The 17,844-nt window shown below is 47.1% G+C and overlaps 1 protein-coding gene across 1 annotated transcript in view; it reads right to left on the bottom strand.

Moving 5' to 3' along the window:
- LOC106750457 (probable nuclear hormone receptor HR38) overlaps positions 1-17,844 on the bottom strand; it is a 71,180-nt gene that overhangs the window by 6,433 nt on the left and 46,903 nt on the right. Inside the window, exons 2-4 of the mRNA XM_014630825.1 lie at positions 4,892-5,127; positions 1,439-1,680; positions 461-970 (exon numbers count right to left, since the gene is read on the bottom strand). Coding sequence (XP_014486311.1) covers positions 461-970; positions 1,439-1,680; positions 4,892-5,127 — 988 coding nt within the window. The remainder of the gene's footprint in view (positions 1-460; positions 971-1,438; positions 1,681-4,891; positions 5,128-17,844) is intronic.

Genomic DNA, 17,844 nt, shown 5'->3' with positions numbered 1-17,844 from the left:
GAGGACTCTCGCGGAAATTGGACGTCATGAGAAGAGAAGGACGGAAACGGAACTCAACGTTCGGCGCTTTTGAAGAAGGGATTCGTCACATCTGTCAGTTTGGTCAAGTGATCGATCCCTCTCTCGTCTCAAAGTTAAGTCAGAAGGATCGTCCGCATTGGCCGTAAAAAGTATGCAGTGAGCAATGAGCCAATTGACCGGTCGACTATTCTTCGACCGTAAGACAAGTAATCTACTGCGATTGGTCAGTTTTTTTACTGCTTAAGTTTTTACGTGTCGCCCTTGGAGTTCACGGCAACTGGAGCCACCATTGGATTCTAATAAATCGAGAAGTAAGTCTGTTGTTGGATAACCCGGGACGGAGATTTCTCATTTATCTCGTATCGGCGTGCCACCGATTCAAATGAGGAGCAAAGAGCCTCGAGACTATCTTCGGTATCAGTTCGATAAAAGATCTTACCTTGCCGACTCTGATCTCTGAGTGGGCAACGATGCCCGTCGCGATCGAGCGCTGCCGACCACGACGGTGTCGACGTTGGGACAGAGATCGGTGGGGGCCACAGGAGCGACGACGTTCGCAATGGCCGAAGGCGCCCCGTATACCATTGGCATGGTCACAGCGACTCCATAAGACGACTCCTGTCGATGATTCGAGGGCGGAGCGACCGCCGTCGCCGTGGCGGGCGCCGATTCCGCGGAGAAGTAGCTCTGATGGTGATGCGGGGCCTGTTGCTGTTGCTGATGGTGTTGCGAGTGATGGTGGTGGTGCTGTTGCTGCGGTTGCTGCTGCTGCGGCTGGTGCTCGTGGTAGGACACCGCGGCCGTGAAGTCGGTCGGGTAGTGAGTGGCGCACGAATATACCTGGTTGTCGTAGCACTCCTCGTCCATCTTGATGCCGAGGCCCTGGAGTTCCTGTCTGGTGTATCGCTGCACCGTGTAGGTCTCCTGGAAGCTCGGCAGGGGTGTAGGACTGCGAAGCATAAATTATCGCGATTCTTGCAACTCCTGTATTCTGAAGTACACAGTAAAACAGGTTGGATTTGATGATGTACGGTAAAAAAATTTGCGTTAAAAACAGTCCACCGAAATTCTTGTGTTGCTTCATTACGGGAATATGTTGAAAAGTATACCAATATATACTAAATTAATATATTAATTTTGAACATATTCATCCGGTTAAAGTAACTCGGAAATTTCAGCGGACAGTTTTTAATAGAAATTATTTGTACTGTGTATTATCACAGGACCTTCGACACTTTAATACTCGTAGTAATAACGACAGAGTTGTTGTTACACGATGACGCACGTGAGCTGAGGCGGACGAATTGTGACGAAGTCGACACGCTACTGTATAGTTTCATCGTCGCTCGATAAATCATCGTGAGGGTTTACGTTCGCTGATGTCGAGATATTAGAAGTTTAGCAACAAGCCGCGTACCTAAGGGAGTCGGCTTGGACGTCCTCCGGAAGAGGTGGTGGTGGTGGTGGCGGTTGGGGTGGTTGCTGATGATGTACACTTTGCTGGGACTGAGCAGACTCGTCAACCGTAGGCACGCCTTGCGGATTCCCGAGCTGCAGTTCTGGAAAAGGATCCAGTTCTTCGGACAGGCTCCCGGCATCCGCAGGATCCGTGTAAGGAGCGCTCAGCAAATCCGCAAAACTGCTACATCCGAACGGACTCTGCAATCAGAAGTCACAGCCATTTTTTACAGACCATGTGTAACACAACGCAGTGATAAAGAAAAGTCGATAAAGTGAATCAAAGATTATATAAAATTATATATGAATTTGAGAAAACCCCAAAAATATCATTTTAACAGAATCTTTAAAAAAATACTTAAAATATAATCAAATGTGTTTAGAGAAAAAGTAACAATTCGGCAATTATTTTTACGCGGCAACCACGTATAAACAAACAGATTTTTTAGATAATTCAACAAAATGATGTCAATGATTTCTAGAAAAAAATGATAAAAAACAATATAACAACGTCCGAAAGGAATCGGAAGGATCAGCAAAGTGAAGGATGATAAAATGACAAAGAGGAGGGAAGATAAAAAATACCTGGGGTCTCGTGAATGACGTGTGCCAATTTGGACGCCAATGTTATCGAGACATAAATTTGGCGAGTCCTCTCCCTGAATTACGTATCCCGGATAAGCGAGAATCGACTATTAACTTTAAACACCGCTGTGTGTTCTCCTCCGGCGGAGCCGGTTACAGTCTCCGGAGAGCCGTGCGAGCGGCAAATCGAAGTACTCAACTGCAAGGCGGAAACATTGTTCGACCACAATTGCGAGCCGCGTCGAGACATCGATGTACAATCGAGGTGCGCAGTGAGGATGTTCGAGAGAGGATTGGACAAGGCAGCTCGTATCGCGTGTTGTCTATAAGCTAGCGCTCGATAGAGGCTTAGAGTCCCTCTCTTTCTCTCTCTCTCACTGCCTCCTCGCTCGCTCTCGCTCTTTGTCCCCCTGCTCTTCTTCCTTTCCCTTCTTCCTCCTTCAATCATTGATAGCCGATAGTCGATAGACGGTAAAACACTAGGCGAGCCCGCGGTTAAATATTCGCACGCGGCAATAGGATAATAATAAACGACGGTCCGTGTTGATACACTTTGCAAATCGACTGGCCACCGAGCGGCGATGATGTATACGTGTTGCGGGACGCTGTAATGAATTACTCAGCCGGCCATGAAATATTCAAACGGCGGCCGCTTCATTCAGCTTTCGAAATTAACGATGTAGGTTTATCTCCGCGGCGTCCGACGCGACGGATTCGCGTGATCGCGCAACAGTACTTTCTATTCCGCTTGTGAAACAGGTCCGCCAAATTTTACAAGATTAATGCGTCCCCGTTGGGGAGTTACGAAGACGACGAAAAAATGCGAACGTAATAGAAATCGCGAGTGATATAATGCCAAACACACCGGGGGCCGCGGAAATTCTGCATTCGAATCGGAGATGTCGACGTTCGCGCGAAAATGCTTTTACAATTGAAATTTAGTTATCAGACCTAGTTTTCAGCTGTGGGAGCTAAATTTTAGTTGTATGAACAGCTTAATTTCTTTTTACTCCGCGCACCTGTATTATCTGTATTATTAAAAAGCGCGAGTGAAAAGAAAATCAAAAATACCGGCGTTACAGGACATCCTGCGGCGGCAAGGGGGGGGGNNNNGGGGGGGGGGGGAGGGAAGGAAGAGAGGATGAGCTAAGAGATAGTAACATGAGAAAGGGGGACGGGCACGGTCGAGGGTGGATATTCAATTTGCCAGCGCCGGTTCCGCTTCGGGCTGACATTTCGCTCATCGCTCCCCCGAGGACCGGCGATCGAAGCATCGTCCTTCTAGACCGTGAATAAATGGCCTGCTAAACGGCGTCCTAAAAGCGCACCCCTCCTCCTCCTCCCACTCCCTCGCCCCTTCTCCGCTCCGTAAACCGCCGAGACAACGTCTCCGACGTTGCCTCGCTAATTTAGCGACGCGTTTTAGCGGTTAATTGACCGCGACGTCGTCTCATCCACCGCGCGGCAAGAAGGCAGAAGTTGAAATGAAAGAGAGGCACCGAGTCGAAGGAGTCGAGAAAAGGGCGGTCAGGCGGGAGGGAAAGAGGGAGAAACAGGTAGGACGATGCTCGGCATCCGGGTACGTGGAATGCAGATCGCGCGTGATACACGCGCAGATGACGATCGCGAGACGTGGGAGGGTGGATCTTGTTACCGGGCCAAGCAGGATCGCCGTGGAATCCGAGAGCTCTTGGGAGTCGATAAGAATTGGATTAACTGTCGGATCGAGGTAGCGATAATTTTCAGTTGGACTAGCGCGTAGGCGAGAGAGAGAGAGAGAGTGAGAGGGAGGGAGGGAGGGTCGGTCGGTGGGAAAGACGCCGGCTGCTGTGCGCCTTGCGGTTCCGATAAGGCAGGATCGTACGCGATAACGAATGATGGAGGAGGGAAAAGGTGGTCTACCGTTACGTGGAATGTCCTGCGAAGGAAAGGTTGAAGGGGGGAGGGGCACAGAGAGACCTTAGGGGGCAAAAGAGCGCGCGATAAATCTTAGAAAACTCGACCTCTCTCTCTCTCTCTCTCTCTCTCTCTTTCTCTCACTCTTTATTTTCAAACAACTCCTGGAGGGCGCGTTCTTCCGCGGGAAATCGTCCGTTAAATAACGTCGATCGCGACTTCGCCGATTATGCAACGTCGAAAATGAAATAATCGTAATACACAAGAGGCTTCAAAGGTGTGCACGTCGGCGATGATAAAAGTTTCGTCACGGATCACCGGTAAATTACACGAAAGGCGATCTGCCTTCGCGTTCGCGAACTTGCCTTCTGCCCGGGACATTGCACATACATATCTCTTATGAATGTTCTTCTTGGAATTATTTATGCGGGATGAGGCGAGATGAGATACGAGCGCGCGGTTACACGGACGAATATTATTACGTAAAATTACAACTTACGTTGCGTCATGCGAACGTGGCATGCAAACGCGTTTGGCTTCACCAACACGCTCGATTCTTACTACACACGTGCGAGAATCTCATAATGCGGATGACGCACTTCCGAATATTTAAATTACGATATTGCGAGTTTTTGCTTCCTGTTATTTATCGATTATTTTTTCAACTTAATTATTTACCGAAAGTAATAACGTTGGTTTTGTTTTCCTCACAGAGTTTCTCGTGTCTTTTGTACTTTTTACGAGGGATTCGTTGACTCAAACAAAATGCTTGTTTGGATATAAACAAATGTTTTGGTCGTGAAAGTTAAAATTTGACTCTCTGAACCAAAGTTTTCGTTCTCTCAAATCAAATCTTTTACATTTTCCGTTCAGTTTGTTTCAATCGACTAAACGAGTTTCTTCATGTAAGAAAAAAAAGGAAGAGGCTAACCTGCGTTTGCAAGAGAAGCATGCTTGATGCCACCGTGAAGGCGGTCGTAGTCGTGGTGATAGACGATTGATTTGTGCAGGCGAGAACCGGAACGGTAGCGGTCGCCTGACGTTGCTGCTGCTGCTGCCGTTGGCGATGTGGCTGTTGCTGTTGCTCTACCTCACTGCGAGTAACAGCCACCGCACGCTGGCTACCGTTGCTGTTATCGCTATCGCCGTTCGGCGAATGCAGTTGCCCTGCAATATTCAAATAAATGCCCTTGATTATTATATTTTTTTTATATCACACGATAACGAAGTATATTACTCGTGTCAAGAGGTAGCGATAATTTTCATTTGGACTCGCGCGTAGGCGAGGTAAAAGACAAGACGAAGCAAAAGGTGTGAACAAATTTAAAAACGGACAATAGCATTTCGAGAGAAAAATACAATAGTATTATTCTATTATTATTACTGTACTATTATTAATACGAAAAAAAAGATTGCGGGTTATATTTGTAATTAAGTATAACAAAACGTTTTAATTATTCTCAATGATAATAAAATATTTTTATTATGTTTATAATAATGAAAAGAAACTTCTAATTTGTAAAAAGTTAAAAAAAATGTCCTTACATATTTGTAAGTTATTTAATATAATAAGACATTAGACGGCATAGCAGAATAAAAAAACACGTGATCTATAACGCATATTGGCCTTTTGTGTTAATAACGGACTGCGACCACCCGTTGATGAACAATGTACGAGCTTGCTATCATCAGATGCTAGCAAACGTGGAGGACGGTGTATCACCATTCATTTGTGCGCAATGAGGCAAATATGGACCGCAACCTCGTTTCTCGTGCGGGAAAAAAACTTTCTGACGCGCAATTTCAAACGATACGCCGGGAAGGTGCAGCGAGACTCTTTCTATCGCGTTTAATATTGATTTTCAGTATTCTATCGCTGCGTACCGCACTTCCTGCGCCATTAAGTACAACTCGGCCATTCTCGAACGTTTAAATCTCCACTTTGGAGTCGAATGTCTATTGTCCGTATGATAAAAAGGAGAACTCCGCGACGTTAAAAGTAACATAGCCGTAAGATATTTCCTTCTCACTTTTCCGTTCTACCATTTCCTCCTGAATCAAATTATTATTAAATATTTCGGTTAAAGCGAGAAAGAGCAGTCTCGTCGTCGAGAAAGACAGTTCTCCCGTACTACAATTCAAATGTTACATGATCGACCGATAACGAAAAAATTCGATACCGCGAAAATCTCGCGGATGGAACGCTCGGAAAGTACGTACAGTATCTGCGATACTGAGAGTGTCCGCCGTCCATGGCGATCATGTCTGCGTACCGCTACGAGTTGAACGATTACGCAAGAGCGCGAGCGAACTCTTATCACTCCGGACACGCTGAATTCTAGTAGGATTAAACGGCCAATCAGCCGAACAAGTGGAGAACTAAGGGCAGTCGTTGGCGTAAGAAATGTCCAAAATCACTTTCACTGAGTCCGGGTTGGATCTCGCGGCTGAGAAACCCGTGGTGGATCTTATTAATCGGCGGATTCTCGTCGTCGACTGAGCACTTGGACGCCGCCGACACGTTCTATATAGGGTGGCCACCAACACCCCGGGGAGACATGAAATCATTGGCATTTAAAATACTACCACCCCCCGTCCTACACAAACAACCACGCGCCCTCCTCTTGCCCGTTATTATTACGCGATATTATCCCCTGACGGCCAAGGGACGATCACTGTCATGCCGACGACGATCTTCTCGACGCTTTTCGAACAACCCATCTCGACATAGCTGGGTAGACCGTCGCGACTTTCTTCGCGTGATTAGTGGGAATCGTTAATTATAGAACCGGCAAACCTATGGAATTTTCCGGCGAAACATCTTTGATCATATCGAGATTTGACTTACATTCGTAATAAAAACAAAATTGTCCGCAGGAAGGAACGATATTTCTATACGGAAAGAAGGAATCAGCTATCCATATAATACAACTGAAATTTAGTTATCAGATTTAAGGACTACAGAAACAAAAAGAATTAGCTAAATTCACTAAATTTCAATTGTATTATATGAACAGCGAAGTTTTATCTGCGGGAGCTAGTTTTTAGTTGTGTGGGAACTATTTCTTTTTTTCTATGTAATCGAAAAGTGACGAGTACGGATTCTCTTCGAAGAAACGTCAGATTAAATCAGGTTAGCAATCGAGAATATTATTTATACAAACAATAACCGTACGAAATTCGATGTATTTGTTATTATTATTTATTATTAAAATTACGATATTCACAAGAGAAGTCATGACTCATCACTCATCTAAAGTCCAAACAGATCACCTGCGAGTCTCCGCAGCGCCCGAAAGACACCGTGGAGACTTGCATCCCCGACGTGATGAGCCATTTATCTAATTATGAGAAACAATAGGAGGGGGGTGGACTCTCGACGCTGGCGAGAGCGTCGGTGATTTATCGAGCACACCGGAAAGGGCTTTCGATAGGCGCGTAATCCGATACGCAACAACAGCAGGGCGCGTCGAGATGCCGCTCGCAGATAGTCACAGGCGCCGAACGTCGCGTTCGATTTTAATTTCACGATCGCGGACCACCCGCCGCGATCGCGAGCGGCGCCCGGGCGTCGCGCCGCTCGTGAACGATTTCACCGTGACGATCGGCACGGGCGGAGGAGGCGACGATTAGGCACAATGGACCGGCTGTTACGGTGAATTGAACGCGCGAGGGGGAGGACTCTTATTGTTATTCGCAACGGTGCCACGCGGAGTCTCGGCGTGAAGCGGGGAAATCGGCGACGTCTTCCGGCCGCGCCGGTTATGACCGAGTCGGGGAAGAGGATTCCCGTTAATTATCCGCCGGAACGCGAGACGAAACCGGTGCGCAACCAGCGGGCTGCTGAGATCTTGGAAAAAACATAAATCCTCGAAATTATAGATATTATGTGTGTCTTACGTTATAGAGAATTGCTCGTCTTTTCGAAGACGCTCGTCAGAGCGCCGATGTGTGGGAATGCGAACGCACGGCAAATGCGGATCTCTCGTTTAGCAATCAACTAAATTTTCTCAGAGAGATTTTACTAATTGTAGTGTTGCATTCATAATTGATTCCACCGTTTTTCAGTGCGTAAAATGTGTAAATAACGGCCCACTACAATTCTTGTGTTAAATTAACACAGTGAATATGTTAAAAAGTAATATAAAGTAATATATAAAGTAAAAGTAAAATATGTTAACAAAGTGAATACGTTAATTTAACATATATTTATATTCCCACGTTAAAGTAACACAACATTTTCAGTGAGCCGTTATTTAAAATTGTTAACTATAGGAAAATACATTGATTCCATTTTCGAAAAAAACACACGATTAAAATAGTTATTTGTGAAAAAATAACTTAGAAAATTATTATGCACGCGAAATTGGATACGACGGTAATCTGTCGGTCGAATCTGCTATCGATTGAGACGTGTGCGCGTATAAGAAAAATACAGCGAGAATTGTGTGCGCACTGTTGGAAGCGCCGATTACGTTCGAATAAAACGTCTGTCCGCGTCGATGGAAAGTAAAGCAAGTCGTGCGCGATTCGAAGAGACGCCGAGAATTCCCGATTACTAATTGCATCGTAAACAACGACCTGGTGCAATTAACGAGGCTACCTGCCAGCTTGATAGTCGCGTGTTTCGGAGGAATGAAAACGCGCTTGTAGCTCTTACCGCTATGAAATACAATGTCGTTATCGCCACGCAATAAATTAGTCGATACGGAGCGAATGTCAACCGGTAACGTAGTACGTTATAGTTACGGTTAATTACAGGTGAACACCGTTGCATCTCGTTCGCGGCTATTTTTACGCGCGAAAATGGCACTTAACAGTCCGCTCGGGAATACCATAAAATCCGTAATTCAAGATTGTGTAAAGGCTAAATGTGCAATTACATGTAATCTTCCCTGCAAAAATACGATGAACGTAGGCACAAGTGCACTGTAAGATCATAAAAGATCTCCTGTGAATTATTTGCGACGTAAACAGGATAATGATTACCAAAAACAAACTCGGAAGTATCAGTAAATTGAATTAGAAAAATATCAATAACAACGTAACTCTCTCTGATCTTATTGACCACTCACAACGATCCGTATTTCAACGCAGCATTGTTGCAGCGTTCAAATCAGCTGTCGACCTCGCTGTAATTTTTTCACATCGTCAATCCTATTCGTAACGCTCTGCTCTCACGGCTTACACAATCTTATCTCTCGATTCCTCTGAACCAGAAAAAAGGGAACGTGTAATACCGATATCTCGGAACGCTTTCTCGTGAACTCGGGTCCTAATCACTTCGATTGCTTTCTCGATCTAATACGAGAACGCGATCGCGCCTACGACGAAGCGAATAACGGAGATATCGGATCCTGTGCACCTGAAGCGCACACGTGCACGCGGAAGAGCGCGACGACGGCAGCGACGGCGGTGGCCAACACGCGCGGCAGTGCCGTTGGCAGGATAAACCGCGCGAAGGCAGAGAGGAGACAGGGTAGGGTAGCGCGAACGGCTGAGAAAAGAGTAGGGTTTAGCCGAACAGCCGTGTGCCAAGTGGATTGCAGCGGTCTGCCGTGCACGGCCCTCCCACGAACCACGCCTCTCCACGTGCCACCACGTGCACGTTTGCTCGCACGTTCTCTTCGCTCCTCCGCGCTATCCATCGCGCGCGTCACTCGCCCGCCGGTCTTACTCTTCGCGTCTCCTTACCCTCCCTTCCTTCCGCCGCTTTGTCGTCGGACTTTCCTCGCGCCTCTCCGCCGAGGAAAGTGACTTCCGCGTTGTCTCCGCGTGTGAATCACATATGTATGTATGTGTGTATGTTGTATTGACAAATAATGTTGCTGTTGTAGCGAAACCACGTCGTTGCCATCGCATATCCGTGGCGACGGCAATAAAATCTCGTTGGCGTAAGCAAATTAGCAAATCATTCGTAATTCGAGAGCAGAAACAGTTTTGTCGCCAGGATGGAAAATATTTTGCTCGGTGTGTTTGTACAAGGACCTCGGGACGAGTTAATTTGCTGTTAGGACAAAATAATGCGTTGCACGTTTATCAATTTGTTCTTGCGGCAAAATAATTCATAGATTCAGCGAAATAATCCAGCGAATGGCAGTTAGCACTCCTAACAAATCGTCTTGCTATTCGCATAATAACTGGCAAATTTTGCCGCGACAGTATAAAATTTGCCGTGCCGGCAAATTATTTTTCTCCGTGTGTAGATCGATTCTCCAAGAATTGTCGGACCGATCGAAACCGAACGAAACGAGAAGTTCAAATGTGTCATCCGTGTGAGCGAGAATACGTATAGGCGGGAGGGATGAAGCTTATCTTCCCGGCGATGTAACCACGGAGTAATTTTTTGATAATGTATGAAAATAATATCTGTTACCATGTGATAATGATTCTAATAAAGAGCGACTACTTTCGTGCGCTGTCTCGCAGCGCGAGTGCAACAGACTCGAGAGAGTATACGATATATAATGTGACGTAACGAAATATAATAATCCACCGTTTTCATATACACGGTTCAGTTCGCGTATGATGTATAAATCATTAGTTAAACGTATGCTAATGGCACAAATGAGGATAAAATAAAAAGAAAAAAAGGAAAGAACCGTTGCGATACATCGCACAGCTGCATTCCTGAAATAAGACGTAGTCACGCGACGGTCTTATCTTAAAGACGGGGTCCCCGGTGACTTCGATGCGCGCACAAGAAACGTCGTATGCGCATTTCTCGCGCCTTCACGCCTGTAGCGCGCCTGTAATGCGAAGCGTTGGCAGGCTCGATAACAAGCGTGTAAACCAAAAATTTATTAATAATGGATTTGAGCCGCGCGTCTCTCGCGAGAGTTAAGCGCGTTGAAACTTTCTCCAATCGGCCGCAGATGGATGAGGAACGTGCGAACACATGTTTTACGCAGCGCGCGTAGACTTTGATGTATCTTAGTTATAGCATGAAATTACACTTGCGTGTTGTAATATCACAGAAAGAAACGGGGAAGGGAAGGAGGGGGGGAAGAGAAATGAAAAGGGAAATGCGACGGGGAAAATAAGAGGTGCGGAAGATGGAGACCGATATCGTTGAAGATTGCTGAGCGAGGGAATCGGCCGGTTACTACGAGGACTGTAGTTACAATTCTGTTTTTACGCTCATGTAGCTCATAGGGATAATTCTATCCTTAGAATGATTCTAGTTGCCATAACTAGTAAATTGCCGTGGAGCGGATTATTCCACGAGAGAGCCGCGCGCGCGAGCGAGCGCATCTTGAGAGGCGCGCGCGTTGCGCGGCGAGAAGAGAAAGGCATATTGTTGCTGATTACCGAGTAACTCCCGAGATTCACCCATTATGCAAATCATCCGGGCAATTCTACATGAGCCTGCACGCTTCGAAGATTATAATCGGTTTTCCGTCATTAACGATTAGTTCTCGACAGCTTGTGCGCCGGCCGTTAGGAAAATGTCCGCGCCAGGAATGCGCGTCCTTCTCGGCGATCGCCGCGGCAAGAAGCCGCGCGCGGTCGTTCCCGATGTATAAATACACGTGATTGGAGTAAAATTGCATCGACCCCTTCGCGCGAGATAACATCGAGTATCCCCGAGTGGTGTGTTCGCCATTCTATTTCTATTTTAACGCCGTTCGCATTCCGCAACGTAGCATTATGGTAATCAGCGGCGCTTCTGGAGGTCGGAAATGCCATAGCTCTCGGATTACTCTATCATTCGCTCCCTCCGTTTCGGCTGTAACATTACACTCGAATCCTCTCATACTTCATCGCCACAACAAATAACAATTTTCCACCTCGGATGTCGGCAACTCGAGACCGAGCATCGACGAAAACGAGGATTTCGAACCCTCCGTCGCGTTTACGAATTTTCATTTCTCTCACAACTCGCGTAACGTCGTAAATCAATTTCAATGAAGTCCAGCTCTACATGGAGAAAGTGAAAAAAAAAAAAGAATCAACTTCCACAGCAAAAATTAAGTCTATTAACTAAATTTCAATTATATTATATGCATAACTAGTTTTCACGAGAGCTTATTCTCCGTGTGGCGACAAAACTGTTTCCGCTCTAATTACGAATAATCCGCTAATTTGGTTACGCCAATGAAATCTTATCACTGCCGCAGATATGCAGCAGCAACGATGGACTTCGCTACAGCAGCGAAATTATCGTCCTCCGTGTGTGTGCATTTTTCACGAATAAATCGCTCGGTCGCCGAACGATCGTCCACATCGTGCCGCACTGGCGAGCGCAACTTACACCGACTTCGACGCCGTCTGCGGCCGGTTCATCGGCACAATTTCGCAAGGAATAGGAATACTCCTCTCCGGCCGAATGTAAAGTAGCAGAAAGCAGACGGTGTGTCACTTGCTCACCAGTGAAAGGGTTAATTATGATCGTCCGGCGGGCCCGCGGGGGCCACTGTTTCTATATCGAGTGGGCGCGCGCGCGATGGAGCCTTAAATCGAGGATATCCCCGCGGTTATGCGCCGTGATATCGGGTCCCGCTTTCTCTCACGCACGCACGCAGACCTGGCTGGCAGCGCGCGGAACGTTAGGTGTGCCCGCATACGAGATGAGTCGATTGATCGCGGACGGCCGGAGGAAAGTCCACCGATAAATACCTTCTGTGAACGTCCCGTTCGCGCTGTGTTTCCTCTTCTCTCTTTCCTTCCGCCCCCTCCCCCTTTTTTTCACACGTTCTCAATCACGCAGGTACAAGAAGTGTTGATGTAACGCGCCAGGCTAAATGTCCTTCTTCTCCTTCCGAGAAGCGTTTTCCGCAAAACGCGACACGTGTAGTTCCCGCGGGTAGTTTTCGATATCGGTCTAATCGAGTCTCGCCGGCCGGACTGCAATTTTGCGAGACGGCCGGTGTAATCGGGCACTTGGCTAAAGTCGCTCGCTCGATTTTTTTCTTTTTTTCGAATATCGCGGAAACTGTGAATTACGAAGTCGCGAGATCCAAGTCGAGATTTTAGTCTTGCATCAGGTCCACTTGGTTCTGTGTTAAGTCTTCACAAGTGGAGAAAACGGAAACCACTTCCCATTTGTAGCATCAAGGGGGCACAACAGGAAACCTAACGAAGGCTTGATATGAAAACAAATAGACCTAATGCAGAATTAAGACCGGGAATGGCTCGCTTGAAACAATCCGCGACAAAGGCGCGACCGACGATGATAAATCAACGGTAAACGGCGAGCTGATCAATGGTAAACAGCGGGATTACGGCGGTGCGCGCGGAATCTTAACTCGATCGTTAGATTGATAGAACGATAATTGCCGGCAAATCAGCGGGGCTTATCTGTGCCAGTAGTAATAATCGCCGGATGATGAATCAATCACGGTAACGATAATAATTCAATTTCACTCTAGGCGCGTCACGCCGCGCTCTCATATCCCGTTTGCATTTGCATATATCACGTGTCCGAATTACGGCGCGTAATATGCAGCGCGTGCGTGAGCGCGCTATCGCTCGAGTTACGGACGATCGATCACGGATTGATTTAATAGATGCGGTCCCCGTTGCGCTCTTATTTATATTATTTTGAAAGTCTCCCGGGACACACACACCGCGCGCGAATTTCCGACGTCGGACTCTGCTTTCACCTTAATTAAATTTAGAGAGAGATTAATGTTAACGATCGTTATAACACCGTCGCGTTATAACGCCTGGCGTACGAATCGCGTCGCGGAGGAGGAACCTCCTCCGAGCTCCAGCTTTCATCGGTGAATTCCCAATGTCCAATTTGCAGCCGATTATTTTTCATTTTTTCTTCTTTCTTGCTAATGAAAACGTCGAGGTATTGGTAGCCGAAGCGTGAAGAATTACTCGTGTAAATTATACGGTCGGGAATAATGTGCCTTCGAGAAACTAACCTGGTGCCGGGCAATTTATCGATCTAAATTTTTAATTCAAATTCCCCGCGGGGACCGGTCGGCGAGAAAGATATCGAACGGTAGAAATTGGAACCGCGATTAATAAAGCTCCCTTGACGCTTTCGCTCGGGAAAAGTTGATCGAGTCTGATCGCGGGATGTGCGCGGATGAGAGAGAGAGAGAGAGAGAAGAGCCCGCACGCAGGTTTGGGACATCCTATTCGCCGTCCGGCAATTTCGCGTGCGCGCGCGGCAATTACCATTTCTCCGAAGGAGTTAAGGATGACGGCACACGCTCGTTGCCTCCTTTATAACCGGCTATTATTCAGCGCATTCGAGGAATCCGAGGAGTAGCCCGCGCGACGCCTCTCGCAGATTCTATTACCGCCGCTTATACGGCGTTTAATTCTAAATATGACGGGAGGCGCTCGATTCACGCTCGGCCGGTCGCAACTTGATCGATTACACGTTTACCGGCTATTTCGTTAAAACTGTAATTAAATTAATAAATCCCGTTGATCGCACTTCTGGCGTTCTTGCGATCGGTATCTTCGAGCAAGAAACGCGACGGTCTAAAGTCACCTCCCGGATTGGAAAAATTCACCCCACGTGTGTAGCTCTTCTTACACATTTCTTACGCGTGTCTTGCTGCTTCAAATCACGTCACTTCACACGATCGGACGTGTTAATTTCAAACACATCGTAGTTTATATATTTCTTGCAAAATAAAAAATGGAAAAACAGCTTCAGTCCAAAGTGTTGTTTTTAGATTTGTTTATTCTTGTAGAAATAACACACTCCGATCTACGGTGTGATCTAGCTTCGCGAGGCGACTCGTGCGTACTCGACGCCGCGTCTCTAGTCGAACGCGGCCGAGATTTCTCGGTTTTGAAATAAACTCCGGATCAAGACGCCGAGTATTCACGCGGGGGAGTGAGAACAACGAAACAACGGACAGAAACGGGATCTTCGAGGGGCTTTCGCTCATCGGTTTTCGCGCGTCCGCTCGCTCTTCATCTCGGCTCTTATCATTACATTACTCGGGCAGTACATTCATCCTATCCGCACGAGTCGTGCGCACGCCTGGTTGCCGCGGTTTCCCTCGGAGCACGGCCGGGTTAGAGTGCGGCGTGTCGGCGGAGGTGAAAGAAGAGGGTCGACCATATCGCGGGTGGGAAGAGGAGGAGAAGGTAACGGGGGGGAGAGAGAGAGAGAGAGAGCAGGATGGAAGAAGGATACGGAGAGGCGCTTGCGACACGCAGGCTCGAGCACAACCGGCCTGATAGGTAGGTAGGTATATCGCCCCCTGACCCCGAAGAACTACCGTGAGACCGGCTTAGCTCCAGCCGCCGGAGCACTCTCCTTTGCTCTCCGCGCGCCGTGCATCGCGTGCATGCACGTGTGCACACGCGTGTACGTGTGCATATACTATGAGGCGCCGCGAAGTGAGGAAGAGAGGGCACGCGTGACGAGGGCGAAGGAGAAGGGAACGACACGACGATGGATGGGAGTCTCGTGGGTGCAGCCGCATCTCGCGCGGCTCGCCTGCACTCACGGGGTGTATCGGCGAAGGGGGGGAGGGGCAGGCAGCGGGATGCTCAATGGACCGCTTGGATTACGCCGCGACGAGCGATGTCGCAAGCGTTATAAATGTTGCCGCAGGACCGAGGATTTATGGACACGCCGAGGGAAGGGTTACGACCGTCGACCGTAGTCGTCGTCCTCTTCGCTAGTCCATCGGAAGATTTGCCGTTCGCGGGGCTCGTTAACGGAAACGCGCGCGCACAGACGAGCAGAAGCGGATCGCGTAAGTAGGTGGTCAGGCAGTTTCACACTTTCCTGAATTGATCTCCGATGTTGCGCCGGTAATTAGCACAAATTTATTATGCTCATGTGGTTGCAACTGCTTGATGTAATGGTAATTATTTTTCCCCCGTGCTATTCTAATTAATATTAATATATTTTTCGATTGTATTGTTTCATATTGTATAAAATATTTTTATATTCTTTTATATCGGGTGGTTATTATATATGAGTATCTTCGACATTCAATTTGATCAAAACGATATTACACGCGTTCAAAACATGCAACTAAATGTTTCATACAAGAAACTAAAAGTCCACCAAAAATATAAACACAACATAAATCAATATTATTATCAAATTATCGGATTAGTTCATCAATTTGATCGATGCGTCACATTCACGCGAAGAGACGCGATTAAAATTTTATTTTCAACGTCTGCCATATCTCGACGCGTACCAAACATTTAAAAGGCCGATCGTACGAGCGTTTACGGAAATTTGCGTAGCTGTTAAATCATTATGGTGAATAATTTCCAAGCATTACGACCTCTGCCGAACGAGGTTAACGCGCTGAACTAACGCGCGAGAGAGTTTTTCGATGGCTCGTGAATCTTCGCTCGAACGAGAAGCCAGCAGCGCGCGGGTTTACGGCCGTCGTCGTCTACTCCTAATTCCGGCCGCGGCCGTAAAATTCTAAGCGCGCGATTATGGCGATCGTTCTTTTCCATTTTTTTCTTCTTCCTCCGGTCGGCGGTGATTTACACCCCGTGCTCGTCCGCGGGGACCACTCGTTTAACGTGTTCACGATTCATCGGTAATTTATCGCTGGCCGAATATCGTGTCGTGAGGAGGTTTTCCGTCATGAGAGATTTACCAGCGAACTTTCGCCCCGGTTGTCCCGCTGGCTTAGAGAACGCTTTTCCCGAGCGTCTCTCGCTCTTCGCGTCGTTTCGCAGCGGCGACGCAATCCGGTTTCCGCTCGCAGGACGAGCGCGACGTGTCGAACTCTTCGTTATATCAGTGGGAAATGAGACGTTACAGAGAGATTGACTTTCTCTTAGCCCGTGATTTGCCGAGCCGCGTATCCGAAAGTCATTAGACTCGGCGCGCGCGTGTTTACATAATTTTGCATATCACCCGCGTTCGCTTCTTATCGCGCGTCGATTTACTATCACCCGGATATTTCCTTCATTCGACGGCGCACGAAAATTGCTTACTTCTGCGCCGGTGTACACCAGAGGATCGATCGATCATGTATCTGTCATTCAGTCTTATCGCTTTTCACTTCCCGCCCTCTTTAATAAGATCATGAGAAATCAATTTGGTCGAATCAAATTAAATTCTTGTTGGATATGAGGAACATATGTTTTGATTATAAGAACCAAAGTTCCGTTCTCTGGAACGAAAAAGAAAAAGGTTCGGGGAACCAAACCTTGATTCTTGTAACCAAAACATTTGTTCGGCCAGATCCAAACGAGAATTTCGTTTGAATCAGCTAAACGGTCTCACGCCAATTCAATGCTCGCGTCGTTCTACGCTTAAAATAGTAAAGTGATTACGGAAATCGAAGTGCGCATTCGTGCGAACTTTAACTCTCCGTCTCTTCTCTCGATGAGAGAAATTATGCAATTCCCAAACCAGTTATATCTGTATATAGCTAGTCTCTCAGCACAGTGCGCATTTTTTCCGGCACGGGGTTAAAAAATGGCTCTCGTATAAACGATGCATCTTCTTTGAATCCGGCAAGGCAAAGTAGCGCATACCGTGGACGAAAGAGTAGGCAAATAGAAATCTCGACGTGGCCACTGCGACTAATATTCTAGGTACACAATGCGTGGCAGGATCCGACGCGATTTTATAGACAAGCGGGCGACAAATAGAAAATATCGAAGGCAGCCACATGTGAAATTCCCGTTGCAGCAAAGCGCATTTGAAGCGTAAAGGCTCGAAAAAACTCGCGATAATCAAATTTGCTGCCTTTCACTTTCCGCAGAAGCCTCAGTATAATTAATTGTTTCTCTTTTTCCAATTAATTACAATCGAATAACGAGAATGCATCGCATTTATCCACTTATACGTGAAGAATGCTGCTTTTAGCTACGTATGTGCAGAACGCTGCGCGATTACAAGAGTTGAATAGACGCGTGAAATGCGTAAACAATTGCATCACGCTGATGAAGAAGGGACAAACGGGAATGCACGCG

The sequence above is a fragment of the Dinoponera quadriceps genome, unplaced genomic scaffold (assembly GCF_001313825.1).
Source record: "Dinoponera quadriceps isolate SergipeBrazil2010 unplaced genomic scaffold, ASM131382v1 scaffold5784, whole genome shotgun sequence".
NCBI lineage: Eukaryota > Metazoa > Arthropoda > Insecta > Hymenoptera > Formicidae > Dinoponera > Dinoponera quadriceps.
The sequence above is the reverse complement of the archived record's forward strand: the minus strand, read 5'-3'. Positions and strand labels throughout refer to the sequence as shown.